A 14,914-nucleotide genomic window follows, 5' to 3' on the forward strand; every position below is an offset into this window, starting at 1 on the left:
TAGTTCTGAATACATTTTCGGTAATAGTTGGTGAACTCCAAAAACCGCATAAGAGCCTTCAGATTTTTGGGTCAATCCCAGTTCAATACAGCACCCACTTTCTCTGATACCATTCGAAGATGACAGCAGGTAGCCCAAGAATTGCACAGCAATTGTACAGCACTTCTCTAATTTTGCGAACAATTTATTATCTCTTAGGATCTGTAACACCTGTCTAAAGTGAACCTGATGAGTCTCCATGGCTGGAGAATAAATTAGTATGTCATCCAAATACACAACAACAAACCTCCCCACCAGGTGATAAAAATGTAATTCACAAAATGCTGGAAAACCGTAGGAGCATTGGTCAACCCAAAAGGCATGACTAGGTTCTCAAAGTGACCCTCTGGGGTATTGAAAGCCATCTTCCATTCATCTCCTTCCTTGATCCGGACCAGATTATATGCCCCCCTTAAAGGGGTTGTCTGGGTTCAGAGCTGAACACGGACATACCCTTTTTTTCACCCAGGCAGCCCCCCTGAGGCTAGCATCGGAGCATCTCTTGCAAACGATCTTTTATTTACAATAACACACTGGCGGGCAGAAACTTCCGCCTGAGAGTGTGTTTGGAGACGTCACCGGCTCTGATGGGCGGGCTTTAGCGCTGCCCTAGCTGTTTTACTGGCTAGGGCAGCGCTAGATCCCTCCCATCAGTGCCGGTGACGTCACTGGGGTTCCTGGCAGCCCTATGGAGAGCCCTGGTACGTCACCAGATCTCCAAAAAATGCCTTTTCCCTGCGCGATTTAGCACAGGGCAAAGGAGAGCATCGGAGCATGAACTGCTCTGATGCTCCTGTCAGGTGGGCTGCCGGGCGGAAAATCGAGGTATGTCCAGGTTCAGCTCTGTCCAACTTGTAGAACACCTTGACATCAACAATCTGGGTAAACAAATCAGGAATCAAAGGAAGAGGGTAAGGATCACGGATAGTGAAATCCAGACATGGCCTAAGAGTTCCGTCCTTTTTTTAACAAAAAAAAAAAATGCTGCCACTGGAGATTTGGAAGGTCTTATGTGTCCTTTAGCCAAACACTCGGCAATATACTCTCTCATGGCCAGTCTTTCAGGTCCAGAAAGGTTATAAAACCTAGATTTGGGCAACTTAGCTCTGGGAATAAGATTGATAGGACAATCATATTCCCGATGCGGAGGTAAATCCTGGCATCCACTTTCAGAAAATACATTGGCAAAATAAAATATAAAAGAGGGTAATGTATTAGTGGTTAAAGCAGAAAAAGATGTATTCTGACAATTGTCAAAGCAATAATCACCCAAATCCAGAATCTGTCTAGCTTAACAATCGATGGTTGGATTGTGGTTGCTGAACCACGGCAAACCCAGAATGACCGGAGCAGAGAGACCCTCCAACACAAAACCACGACATGAATTCCTGTTGAAAGTCACTCACTCTTAATCGGATGTCATGCACCATATGAGATAAACACTTCTGAGTTAGAGGTGTAGAATCAATAGCAAAAATGCACTTGGAGACAACCTGTGCATATGGACAAACTGAGCATCAATCAGGTTTATCCCTGCCCCACCAGGCAAAGACAAATACACATTTTCTGACTTTCCTCCTACCCCTCCAAGAGTCAGATGGGAATTAAACGTCCCCTTTTTTCTTTCTGACGCTGAATGCATGGACATACATCGATAAAATGTCCTTTGTGTCCACCGAAAAAACACACTCCCTTCCTACGACCAGAATGCTTAAAAGTGGATCCAGGAGTAGCTCCCCCTAACTGCATGGGTTCGTCCCTAGACATAAACCCAGGAGTATCTTTACCCAAAATGTCAGAGGAAGACGATACGTTATGTGATAGTATGTCCTCAGAGTGGTGGCCCCTAGATCTCTCTCTCAGGCGTCTATCAATGCGTACTGCAAGAGACATAGTGGCTTCCAGAGACTCAGGATTCTCATGAAAGGCCAAAGCGTCCTTCAGCCTCTCTGATAATCCCTGACAATGGAGAGCCGGATCATTCCACTCAGTATCGGTAGCCCACCTCCTAAACTCAGAGCAATAGATCTCAGCAGAACGCTCTCCTGGACGAAGGCCACGTAGCTTGGTCTCGGCCAGGGAGGTCTGATCCGAGTCATCATACATGAGACCCAGAGCTTTGAAAAATTAATCCTCCGGCAGAAAAAAAGCCCATGACTGAGTATCCCCCTTAAGCAATGAAATAATCACACCAACTCTCTGATTCTCATCTCCCAGATGTACATAGCTTAAAATACAGTTTGCATGCCTCCCTAAACAAAATGAAAAATCACTTTCCCCAAAGAATTTGTCCCGGAGGGCAACATTAGGCTCAAGACAGGCTTGGTAACCACCAACACCACTAGGACCAGTAGCCTGTGGTCTCTGGATCTGCAAGACAGTCATGCGGAGGTCAGCTACCTCCAAAGACAGCCCCTGCAGCTGTCGGACCAGTGCAGCAATAGGATCCCTGGCTGTACTGAAACAAGCAAAAATGACGGTTTTGGTGGTTTATATTGTCACGCTCGTGTGTCGGAGGAAAACACCACACTGAGGAAAGGAGGGAAAATGGATACTGGAATAAGGCCTGGAAACTAGGGAAGGAAGATGGATACCTCCTAGAGAAAACCCTAACTCAAGTCCTGACAGACAACCAGTATGAACAGGCCCCAAAGGTAGGAAAGTTCATACACAGGATAGCTAGAACCCTATCTCACCCTATAGGACCCTGGAACTAATGTCAGGACTGAGTCTACCTGTTCCTCCAAAGGGAAGGACGAACAGGAGTCTCCCTCAGGCCTAATGACAAACAGGGAAAGGCAATACACACATATATCAAAACATAATACATAAAGGAAAGGGAACACTTATCTTCAATGAAGCTTTGGTAGCACCAGGAACTCAGCCGAGAACCAAACACAAGCTAACCACAAGTCCAACAGAATTATAGCAACGGAGCGAGGCGCAGACATAGCGTAGGGCAGACTGACTTAGGGGGAAGACTGTAGGCTAGGAGGGGGTTAATGCTGCTGGGATGGTGCTTGGTAGGCGGCTGGTTTTTGAACTAAGTGGGGAGGAGCTGGTAGTTGGCGGGCGGTATATAAGATACAGAAGGAGGGGCTAAGGGTCAGTTGCCAGCTAGAGCCAGAGAGTTTTTTCCCACCCTTGTATCGGTTGGAGCCCGGTGGCAGTTTCGGAAGGGCTGCTTGATATGGGATCCTGGGGGAGCAATACAATGGTTAAGAGATGCAGGACATGTTGGAGCCTGCATCTCATATGGTTTGTTAATGCCGAGGATGGGGCTCCTGTTTGGGCTACAAGGCCTACAGGGGGGGATACTGGTATACTTCAAGGAGTTGGTGCCCTTGGGTCGGCAAGTGCAGCCAAGGGTAAGTTTGAAGTACGAGGTGAGGGGGTGAAGGAGGATACTGCTAGTTTGGGTTGCCCTCCAGGATCTTTGTTACGGTGCAGTAGGTGATAATGTTGAGGGATGTGTCAAAAGTGCCTGCTGTTATTATTATTATTATTATTATTTTTATTATTATTCATGTTATATGGTGTAAGATGTTGCTTGTACTGTGTGGAATAATAAAGTTTGGCCATCATGGTCATTTTCACCAAAGCAAGTCAGTGTTGGTGTGATTATTTAAGGGGGAACAAGGTAGGGATTAGTAGACGGAGGAAATTCTTCCATCCTATTAGGTTAGTTATAAACCGCATCGCATAGTGGGAGAATCAACAATAAATAGAAAAGGTTAAATGATCACAATAGCAACACCTGGGGATAGAAGGTGTGGCAAGCACCAGAAACAACACAGATGTCATTTGATCCAAAAGGAAAACATGTCAGATCAAACCACGTGTTGCCAGTCTCACAGATCTCCTACCACCTGTCGCGGGAACGTCCGTGACAATTTCTTTACTCTTTGAGGCTGGATGTCTCTACTCTGGGGCTGCATGCCTGAGCTTTTTGAGGCTGATTGTCTATACTATTTGATGCCAGGTGCCTGCCCTTTCTGAGGCTTGATGTCCAGGCTCTCTGAAGATTGATATCTGCTCTAATTGAGGCCTGATCTCTGTGCTCTCTGAGGCCGGATATCTGTTCTCCCCGAGACTGGATATCTGTTCTCCCCAAGGCCGGATATCTGTTCTCCCCAAGGCCGGATATCTGTTCTCCCCGAGGCCGAATATCTGTTCTCCCTGAGGTCGGATATCTGTTCTCCCCGAGACCGGATATCTGTTCTCCCCGAGGCTGAATATCTGTTCTCCCTGAGGCCGGATATCTGTTCACCATTAGTCCGGATATATGTTCTCCCTTAGGTCAGATATCTGTTCTCTCTAAGGCCAGATATCTGTTCTCCTTGAGGCTGTATGTTTGCGCTCCCTAAGGAAAGATGTTTGCTCTCTGAATCCAGATTTATGTACTGTTTGAGGCTGGATGTCTCCTCTCTGTGAAGCCTCATGTCTGCTCTCTGTGAGGCCGCATGTCTGCCCTCTGTGAGGCCGCATGTCTGCCCTCTGTGAGGCCGCATGTCTGCCCTCTGTGAGGCCGCATGTCTGCCCTCTGTGAGGCCGCATGTCTGCGCTCTGTGAGGCTGCATGTCTGCTCTCTGTGAGGCTGCATGTCTGCATTGTGACTGGTTAAAAATATGTATTTTACAATTAATGATCCCTGTTTTTACTTTATGTAGATATAAAGCTGTAACTGAGGCATGCTGTCTACAGCCGGACATTGACCTCCTGCCATTTGGAGATCAAACAGAAATAGGAGAAAGGGTAAAGTGAGGAATATAAACTCTATGTCTACATGTAAAGTCGTCTGAATGAGCTCTTACCCTTATACTTTTCCTCTCATTACAAATTACTCCTTCTATTATACACATCTCCACTCCATCATACATCTCCTTTTCCATATGCATCTCCACTCCACCATACATTTACCCTCATTACACATCTACTTTCCTATTATACATTTACCCCCTCTTATTATACATTTATCCCACCATTATACATGTTTCCCCCATAATATATCTCCTCCTGTTATAATTACCCCCATTATACTCCCTTCCTCTCCACTAGCCAACTGTGATAAATTATGGATCTCTGGACATGTAAATGTTTATCAGCTGATGTCACATTTTTCAGTGAATTCTCGGCACATCCTGAAATCTCACCATCCATAAATACCGACACCACTGCGCACACAGGCTAAATATACCCCTGCTGTTTGCATTCCTGCGGCCCTTGGTTAGGTCATTAATTGTGGTGTGCAGATTGTTTTGACTCTTCCAGTGATAACATTTCATCAGCATCTGACCCTGGGGTGGGGTGGGTGGGGGTAGCAGGAACTTCTGTGATGACATCTTGTTGTTTAGAAACAAAAATACTTATAACAAACAATAGTGGTGTCCTCAAAAACTAGAAAATAATTTATTTTACAAAAAGAAGGCCCTTAAAACTTACAACTTTATTAGGATTAAGATAAAACCCCCTTATAAACCCACTAATATATAGGTATTAGTCCATGGCAACAACAGTGGCCCAGCAGCCTTAGTACAAATAGTACCCAAAGGATGACAGGCACAATGACAAGGACAGTATGATTGTGGGACAGTATGATTGTGGAGCAACGAGCGCTTTCCCTATCGAGGCCATACTAGAAGCCTCAGCACAGGGACAACCCCTAATGGTGGGGTCTCACTGTCCTCGTGCCTGTCCTAATAAAACCTGAAATGCCCTAAGTGATTAGATTATTATTAACAACACCCCAATGCGTTTCACCCGGATGGGTTCCTCAGGGGGTTGGTAATAGTTAGAAATAGTCCCAACAATTTTGATAATGTATTAGATGTAATAAGATAGACACAAAAAACATCAGTTTAGGCAGACTTAACAATGGGTACCAGATACATCACATGTTCCTGTCAGGCTTTTGGAGGAGGATGCTACCTACAAATAAAAGAAGCAGATATAAATGCCCATGAGGGAGGACCAAGTGACATAAGAGTCACAATATGTACAATGGAAGGTCTAACATACATGTGAAGTGCCCCATCGGTGGCTAGACTGCCTCAGGAAGAGTGCTCGATACAGCAGTGAGGCCTATTAATTGGAGGAGGTTTAAATAGGGTGCCGGAGCGCGCTTCTCAAACACCGGAAGGAGCACTTCCAGTAGGTGGAACGCTTGGGCATTTATATCTGCTTCTTTTATTTGTAGGTAATATCCTCCTCCACCATTAGGGGTTGTCCCTGGGCTGAGGCTTCTAGAAGGGCCTCGATAGGGAAAGCGCTCCCCGCTTGTTAAGTCTTTCTAAACTGATGTTTTTTGTGTCTATCTTATTACATCTAATACATTATCATAATTGTTGGGACTATTTCTATTACCGACCCCCTGAGGAACCCGTCCGGCGGAAACGCGTCGGGGTGTTGTTAATAATAATCCAATAATTTAGGGCATTCCATAGTTTTTTTTAGGGCAGGCACGAGGACAGGGAGACCCCACCATTAGGGGTTGTCTCTGGGATGAGGCTTCTAGTAGGGCCTCGATAGGGAAAGTGCTCCCTGCTCGTTGCTCCGCAATCATACTGTCTTTTAACCCGGTCCTTTTGGCACTATTTGTACTAAGGCTGCTAGGCCACTGTTGTTGCCCTGAACTAATACCTATATATTAGTGTGTTTATAATTGGATTTTAACTTACCGGTAATTCTAATAAAGTTGTAGTTTTAAGGGTCCTTCGTTTTGTAAATTAAATTCTCATCTTGTTTCTCTCTTTTCTATAGGGGATCAATTTAAGTGGTGGACAGCGGCAGAGAATATGTGTGGCGCGGGCGCTGTATCAGAACACCAGCATTGTATTCCTAGTAAGACAAATTTCTCCTACTTCTCCTCACCCATTGTATCTTTCTTTACAAATATGTGCTGACAGATTAGGAATTCTATCTGTTCCTAGGAAAGCTGGGTTAGGCCCCATGCACGCAACCATATATCTTTTGCGGTACGCACATTGCAATCCGCAAAATACTGGATAACGTCCATGTTGCTTCCACATTTTTTTGGGACCCATTGACTTCAGTGAGATCGTGGTCCATTTTGCAGACAAGTATAGGTTGTGTTCTATCTATTTGTGGAACGGACATACGGATTCAGAAAGCTCAAAGATCATCCTTGTGCTTTCCTCATCTTTGTGTCTGTTCCGCAGAAAGAATGATTCGCAAAATACGAACCACGGACCCATTGAAGTCAGTGGGCCTGCAACAAAATGTGGACGGCACACACACCGCATCTGTATTTTGCGGATCCGTGGTTTGCGGAATGCAAAACAGACACGGTTGTGTGCATGAGACCTTAGGCATTGAAGCTTTTCCCTGTTCAGTACTGCTGCATAATTGTTATTCAGGGGTATGGGAAAGCTAGATGAAAGCTATCGAAGTACGACCACATGGAGTCGAAATTCTGCTGCAGATTTCGGTGTATATATTGCAAAAGCTTTATAGTTGGTAAAATCGTTTTAAATTAGACATTCCTATTTGCCTATTTGAAAATCAGGGACAGTCCCAACAAATTCAGGACAGTTGGCAACTATGCAAAAGGTCCAGTTGCTTAAAGGGGTTATCCCATGATTAATGTAAGCTAGAACCAGCCCTGTACCTCACATGGATCCAGAGATATCCCCATTCATTGCGCTGCTAGATTTATATCAAGCTCACAGCTGAAGGGGAGTGGCTTTTCTGCTGCAGCTCAGGGGGTGTGTCTTATATGCTGGAGCGCTCTCCCTATCACAGCTCAGGGGGTGTGTCTTATCTGCTGGAGCGCTCTCCCTATCACAGCTCAGGGGGTGTGTCTTATCTGCTGGAGCGCTCTCCCTATCACAGCTCAGGGGGTGTGTCTTATCGGCTGGAGCGCTCTCCCTATCACAGCTCAGGGGGTGTGTCTTATCTGCTGGAGCGCTCTCCCTATCACAGCTCAGGGGGTGTGTCTTATCTGCTGGAGCGCTCTCCCTATCACAGCTCAGGAGGCGTGTCCATGCTTTCTTTATCACAGCTCAGGAGGCAGTTGAAGGATGAAACTGAGCATGTGTGGCCTTCTCAGTGAACAGGTCAAAAAAAATAAGTAAAATGAAATTTTTATGTATGCAAATGAGTCTCTAGGAGCAAGGGGGGCATTGCTATTGCAAAGAGAGCTGAGCCCATTGCTCCTACAGACTCATTTGCATATATTAAAGCATAATTTTTCGCAGCAATCCGGACACATGTGAACATAGGGCCAACACAGATGCCTTCAGCTGCCAAGTGCACATGTACAGTAACAGGTCAGCCAGTGTTGTAGGTACAAATCTGCTGACAGATGCTTTATAAATCTTCAGCATTTCGATTTATGCTGCGGATCTCCACTGCAGATTTCACTCTTTCATCCGGACAGGGGGAAGTCCACAGCCATTTCTGTGGCAAAGACCAGAAGTAATACAATACATGCAGTTTTTGTTGCAGTATTTGTCATGAGTTTCCACTGTGCATCTTCATCAAACTCTGCAGCAGGACCAGCCAAGTGAATGAGATTAGACAATCTCATGTGCACTTTGCTTTTTAACTCCATGCAGAAATTTGTGAGATTTTTTAGCAGATTTGCAAATGGAAAGGTGAAATCTACAGTAAAATCAGAAAAAGTAACACACACTGTTTTTGGTGTGGATTTAATGTGAAAATGCACAGAAACTGTTAGTACGTGCACACAAATGTATTTTGTTTCTGTGTCTGTTCCGTTTTTTTTTTTTCGGATAGGATGAGGACCCATTAATTTCATTGAGTCAGCAAAAAATGCGGACAGCACACCGTGTGCTGTCCGCATCAGTATGTCCGTTATGTAGCCCGGCGCAAAAAATAGAACATGTCCTATTCTTGTCCGTTTTTGCCATTGTTACAATGTCATCTGTTTTTTTTTTGCGGATCCTCAATTTGCGGACTGCAAAACACATACGATCATGTGCATGTAGCATAAACCGGCCTATTTTTTATGGTCCGTGAAGAAAAGGCATAGTAATAGGGCATATACTGTTTCTGCGATCTTTTTTGGATCGATGGCCCCCATACAATTGAAGTGGGCTGTTTTTAGCAGCTATCTTTTAGAAAGCACCTGTTAAAAAAGGCAGTTAAAAACATTGATAAAACACTGACATCTAATGTTCCTCGTAGGATGATCCATTCTCGGCTCTGGATATACACCTCAGTGACCACTTGATGCAGGAGGGGATCCTGAAGTTTCTGCAGGAGGATAAGAGGACGGTAGTTCTGGTGACGCACAAGCTGCAGTACTTGACCAACGCTGACTGGGTAATGATCCACAGCAACCACTGACAAACCTCTGCTGCAAGTAATAGACTTTGGGTGGTCTTTTTATATGACTCCCACACTACAAACTGGTGTAAAAAAAAAAGTTGCATAGCCTCGTTTTAGAACTTTTTGAACAGCCGTGAGCTCACATTTAGGAGCACGCAGCGTTTTTACGTTGCCCTCTTCACTCTGGAGGGGTGTGGTGGAGACAGGGCACCAGGCAGCCAATTCACTTTCCTATAGTAAGGCTACTTTCACACTTGCGGCAGGACGGATCCGACAGGCTGTTCACCATGTCGGATCCGTCCTGCGGCTATTTCGCCGTGCCCGCGGACCGCCGCTCCGTCCCCATTGACTACAATGGGGACGGGGGCGGAGCTCCGGCGCAGCACGGCGCTGCACGGAGAAAGCCGCCGGACTAAAAAGCCTGACATGCAGTAATTTTAGTCCGGCGGCCTTTCTCCGTGCAGCGCCGTGCTGCGCCGGAGCTCCGCCCCCGTCCCCATTGTAGTCAATGGGGACGGAGCGGCGGTCCGCGGGCACGGCGAAATAGCCGCAGGACGGATCCGACATGGTGAACAGCCTGTCGGATCCGTCCTGCCGCTAGTGTGAAACTAGCCTAAGGCCTAGTTCACACTTCAGTGTTTGGTCAGTGATTTCCATCAGTGATTTGTGAGCCAAAACCAGAAGTGGAGCCTCCATAGACATTAGGTAGAAGGGAAAGATCTGCTCCTGTTCTATGTTTAGAGCTGCACCTGGTTTTGGCTCACAAATCACTGATGGAAATCACTGACCAAACACTGAAGTGTGAACGAGGCCTAAGTGATGAATGAAATCTACTCCACCTAGGGGCTGGAGTAGATTTCAGTCTTAGTGCATGGGCTGCCAAAGGATGCACCTAATTTATTTATTTATTTTTCTTTTATTTTTTGTCAGTGTGAAATTCAAGTGTTACTGCTGTCATATTCTGTTATAAAAAAAAAAACATTTTGGGCAAAACACGAAATTTGCGGCTTTGTCTGCATCTGTCAGTGGGAAATACAATTTTCAAATATAGCAATAATATTCTGGGTTTAAAAAAAACACCCATTTTGGGCAAAATACTCAATTTTACAGGACTTTTTTTATTAACTTTCTTTATTATTATTTCAATATTAACAAACAGATTTATATCATTAACATCATTTTTCATACTGAAGCCCCCCCCAGTTCCCACCCCCTCCCATCCCATGATGTGCCCTACTTCTCCACCAGCCCTCCGTAACATGACCGAGGAATGGTGGAGAGAGATGGAAAGTGGAGGGAGCTCTATAGGTTCCATTCTCCCCAAATTCTACTCCATTTTTTCTCTATATCTCTTTGCTTATATAAAGTATGTTCATATCTCTTATTGATCTTTACCAAATTTAACCATGTGTTAATACTAGGAACATCTCGCGCAAACCAAGAGCGTGCTATTAGGAATCTTGCCAAAAACATTATTTTAAACAGAAGATTTTTTTTTATATTGGTGACAGCCCACCTTGGCAAGATCCCCCAATACCCAGCATTCAGCAATAAAAGGAATCCGCACATTCAGTTTTCTTTCTATGTAATCGTGAATAGTCTCCCAATATTGTTTCAACTCTGGGCAAGACCAGAACATATGCAAATAATCCACATCAGAAACATCACACCTAGGACAATTAGAATGTTAAGCCAGGAGGGAGTGACATAAAGTCTATGTAGAATATTAAACTGCACCAGAACGTGATTGAAATTATGTGATACCAATTTTAAATCCTGAGCTAACGTCCCCTGATCCTCCAAATGTGTCGTTAAACATTCTTTTTGCCAAGCCCTCTGTCCCGGGGACCAAATATCACCAAATCGTGCTATTAATAAGCTTTTATAAAGTTGAGAAATCTTCATCTTTTGCCCCAAGTTCTCTATCAATTCATTAAATTGTGTACCAGTGTAAATTTGCAGCCTGCTTTTTTCTTTAATACTTAAAAGTGCCGATCTTAACTGTAAATACCGAAACCATGATAATTTCTGTGATTTTTGTCTTTGTGATAATACAAAACAATATCCCCACTTCCTACTACCTGTGTCAGATATAAAATGTTACCTTTTTGCCAATATAAATCTCTACTTAATTAAACTAAAGTTTGTAAGTGCTTATTGTACCACAACGGCGTACATCCAATTGACCCTTTTACTCTGTACCAAAGTCTAATCAAATACCATGATTTCATAAACAAATTCCTGGCGGATTTAAATTCTCTGTCGGGGTCGGTCAATTGATCTAACTCCAGCAGAGTAAAAAAAATTATCATAAGGAGATCTATTCACTAAATGCTTGCGGAGTGGACTATCCATCCACTCAACAGAACTGCGCGGCCAAGAAATAACCCCTGAAGGAAGGGAGATTAAGTCCTCCTCTCTCCAAGGGCTTATAGTCTAATTTGAGTCTTACGCATTTCTGCTCCCCATAATAAGTCCCTAATAAATATTTCTATCAATTTAAAAAATCTATCCCCAATCCAAACTGGAGAAAGACATATAATAACTGGGGGAGGATCACCATCCTAATTAGAGATACCTTATCAGCCTTCGACAGAGATAAACGGAGCCATGTTGTTATTTTTGACCTCAGTTTATTTATCAGTGGAATCAAGCGAAATAAAGTCTTCCACCCTAGGAGAGATTATAATACGGAAGTACTCAAAAGAATCAGAAATTTTCTGAGTGTTCATAGGGGCCTCGTTAGGGAGTGAAAGGTTATCTAACGACATAATCCTATTATCCAAAGGCATAAGGGTAGTTTTTCCCCAGTTTACATCCAGACCTGAGACCTTTCCGAATTGATGTATCGTTTGAATAATGTTCAGCAAAGTAGATTGTGTCCGTTGAACATAAAATAAAATATCGTCTGCATAAATAGAGATTCGGTCTTCGATTCCTAGTACCCCAAAGGATGCACCTAATTTATGACAAGGCCTGCGCCTCGTCATAAATAAAGTTAATCCTCCGGAAGCACAGTGGATATCAAAGAGCGGCGTAAGAACAGCCATTTTCCAGTCACTGGCAGGGTTCTTCAAAAAGACAATAAATTAAAACACACAGGCGAAGATGTATTCAAACCAGCCTTTCTGCACTGGTCTTGAAATACCCCGCACTGGCGGAGGATGCGCTTAATTTATGACGATGTCTTCATTTGTGCCAGAAAACTGCTGTAAATTACGATAAATTTGATGGAGCTGCTTGCCACGACCCCTTCCCACCCCTTGCCATGCCCCCCTTTAGGGAAACAGCGTCCGTTTAGGGTGGAGTAAAATTGATAGAGGGGACGGTTTTTATAAAATTTTCACCTGGGACTTTTTAATGCCACTTTTCAAGCAGAAGGGATAACTCTCCCCCACAGTCTACCGGAAGAGTGCAAGACTTTAAATTATGCAGGGATTCTGCTTCAAGTAAAGGAGACCATGCCAGCCCTTTAGTTTCTGGTTGTCACTCCTCCATGGTGTATTTGTCAGGTCATGTGACATCCGTTGTTCTCATCATTCCAGATCATTGCCATGAAGGACGGCTTCGTTCTCAGAGAGGGGACATTGAAGGATATTCAGAATAATGACAATGAATTGTACGAGCACTGGAAAACCCTGATGAACCGTCACGACCAAGAACTGGAGAAGGTATTAAAGGGACATTACACAGAGGTTTACCAAAAAGATAAGATTGTATGAATGATGGGGCTGTCATTCTGCCAAACCTCTCGTGTGTGTGAACAACTCAGGAGTCACTGTACAGGAAGTCATCATGGTTCCTTCTGGGAATCGTTGGGTTTTCAGCTGTAGCACCCCTGTGAGACAATGGGTGGACTTCCCTTTTATCCTTATACTCTATTCATATCCAGAGCTTAATCCACAATTCTGCTTTTGCATTATTTGTTATAGTCCAATTGCATTTACCGCTGCATCCACAATTCTGCTATTATATCATATGTTATTCTGCAGTCACACTCAGACCTGCAATCAAAGTAATGTAATTCAATTATTTTTATTTCTGGTCATCCACATGCAGGACACAGAAGCGGACCAGGCCACGCTAGAAAGGAAGACCCTGAGGCGAGCCATGTACTCCAGGGAAGCCAAAGCGCATCAGATTGAGGAGGAGGGTGACGGTAAAGTATTCATCTAGACAGAAAACATTGGGGGGACCTTTATCCATTCCTCCGTGTAAGCAGTGTCCACCATTTTTCTTTGATGTCAGTTTTTTTTTACTCTCATCACACAGAGGAAGAAGAAGAGGAGGATGAAGAAGACGAGATGTCTACTGCCTTGAGGCTCAGGACAAAGATGCCGTGGAAGACCTGTTGGAGGTACCTGACCTCTGGTGGATACTTTCTGCTCTTTTTGATGGTTTTCTCTAAGCTTTTGAAGCACTCGGTAATCGTGGCCATCGACTACTGGCTGGTCCGCTGGACAGCGCCATCGCAAAATGTCAGCAGAGACTCGTATAACATGACGGTAACGCAGCATTAGTGTTATTATAATACAGTAGAAATCCATTAGCAAGGCAGGCACATTATGCCAGTTGCGTGTAGATGACACGATCCATTCCATCTCAGGCAGGGAAGAATGCAGATGATCGGACATATTATGTGATGGGGTTCTGCATCCTCAGCGCCTCTGGAATCGCCCTCTGTCTCATCACCTCACTGACCGTGGAGTGGTTGGGCCACACAGCTGCCAAAAATCTACACGATAATCTGCTGAAGAAAATCATCCTGGCACCAATCAGGTAATGTGTCCAGAACCCTTCTCATTTCCCCCCTCTCTCAGAACTCCCTGGCATTCAATCATAATGAAATAACCCTCTCAGTTCTCCCTGGCAGTCATTCATAATGATATAACCCTCTTAGTTCTTCCCACCTATCAGTCATAATACAATAACCTTCCCAGTTCTCCTTGGAAGAGAGTGAACCACCTGTCCCTATCCCTCATTCAGTTCTCCTTCACATACAGAACTCTTCTGTCACTCCTCTGGCAGTTCTACCTGGCATTCAATCACAATGAGATGCCTTCATACTGAATTGAGATGCTGGTAATGTTATCTGCTTCACTGTGACCACAATTAGGAGCATCCATGTGAAAAATCTGCTGGTTTTGCCCCAGAATTCTCCTGCCACCAGTTTCTGGGACAGGTATGAAATGTCCAATAGCTACCATTGGCAGCCATATTATTTTCCATGGAGCCAGTTTGTTGTTACTTGGTCACTCAAAGAGACCTTCCTTGGTTGTCCTTGATAGTAGTCAGGGATTTATTATTTAATTTCAACTGTGGCCACGCATCCTATGGGAAAGGACTGCAGATAAAAACTATGATGCTGCCAATATGGAGCAGTCAGATTCCAGACACAATGTTGGTCATCTAGAACCTGACTGGGCTTGGTTTCCAGGGATAAATGTTAGTAAATTTGTCGGGGTGATGTGAAAATTAGGCTCTTTCTTCAGCAGCACAGACGGGGACAAAAAGAAAAGTGTAAAATGCCACTTTTGTACATGACTGATGTGTGCTGGAGTCA

General features: G+C 44.3%; 1 protein-coding gene across 10 annotated transcripts in view; it reads left to right on the forward strand.

Moving 5' to 3' along the window:
* Positions 1 to 14,914, forward strand: part of ABCC9 (ATP binding cassette subfamily C member 9) — an 88,552-nt gene that overhangs the window by 58,922 nt on the left and 14,716 nt on the right. For 6 of the 10 annotated variants that reach the window (XM_044281515.1, XM_044281513.1, XM_044281514.1 and 3 more), the window contains 7 exons: positions 4,710 to 4,794; positions 6,799 to 6,879; positions 9,208 to 9,345; positions 12,897 to 13,022; positions 13,396 to 13,510; positions 13,624 to 13,856; positions 13,958 to 14,130. In XM_044281515.1, the coding sequence (XP_044137450.1) occupies positions 4,710 to 4,794; positions 6,799 to 6,879; positions 9,208 to 9,345; positions 12,897 to 13,022; positions 13,396 to 13,510; positions 13,624 to 13,856; positions 13,958 to 14,130 (951 nt within the window). The remainder of the gene's footprint in view (positions 1 to 4,709; positions 4,795 to 6,798; positions 6,880 to 9,207; positions 9,346 to 12,896; positions 13,023 to 13,395; positions 13,511 to 13,623; positions 13,857 to 13,957; positions 14,131 to 14,914) is intronic. The other 4 variants (XM_044281516.1, XM_044281521.1, XM_044281522.1 and 1 more) reach the window with 1 other exon arrangement.

Source organism: Bufo gargarizans, chromosome 2 (genome assembly GCF_014858855.1).
Source record: "Bufo gargarizans isolate SCDJY-AF-19 chromosome 2, ASM1485885v1, whole genome shotgun sequence".
Classification (NCBI taxonomy): Eukaryota; Metazoa; Chordata; class Amphibia; order Anura; family Bufonidae; genus Bufo; species Bufo gargarizans.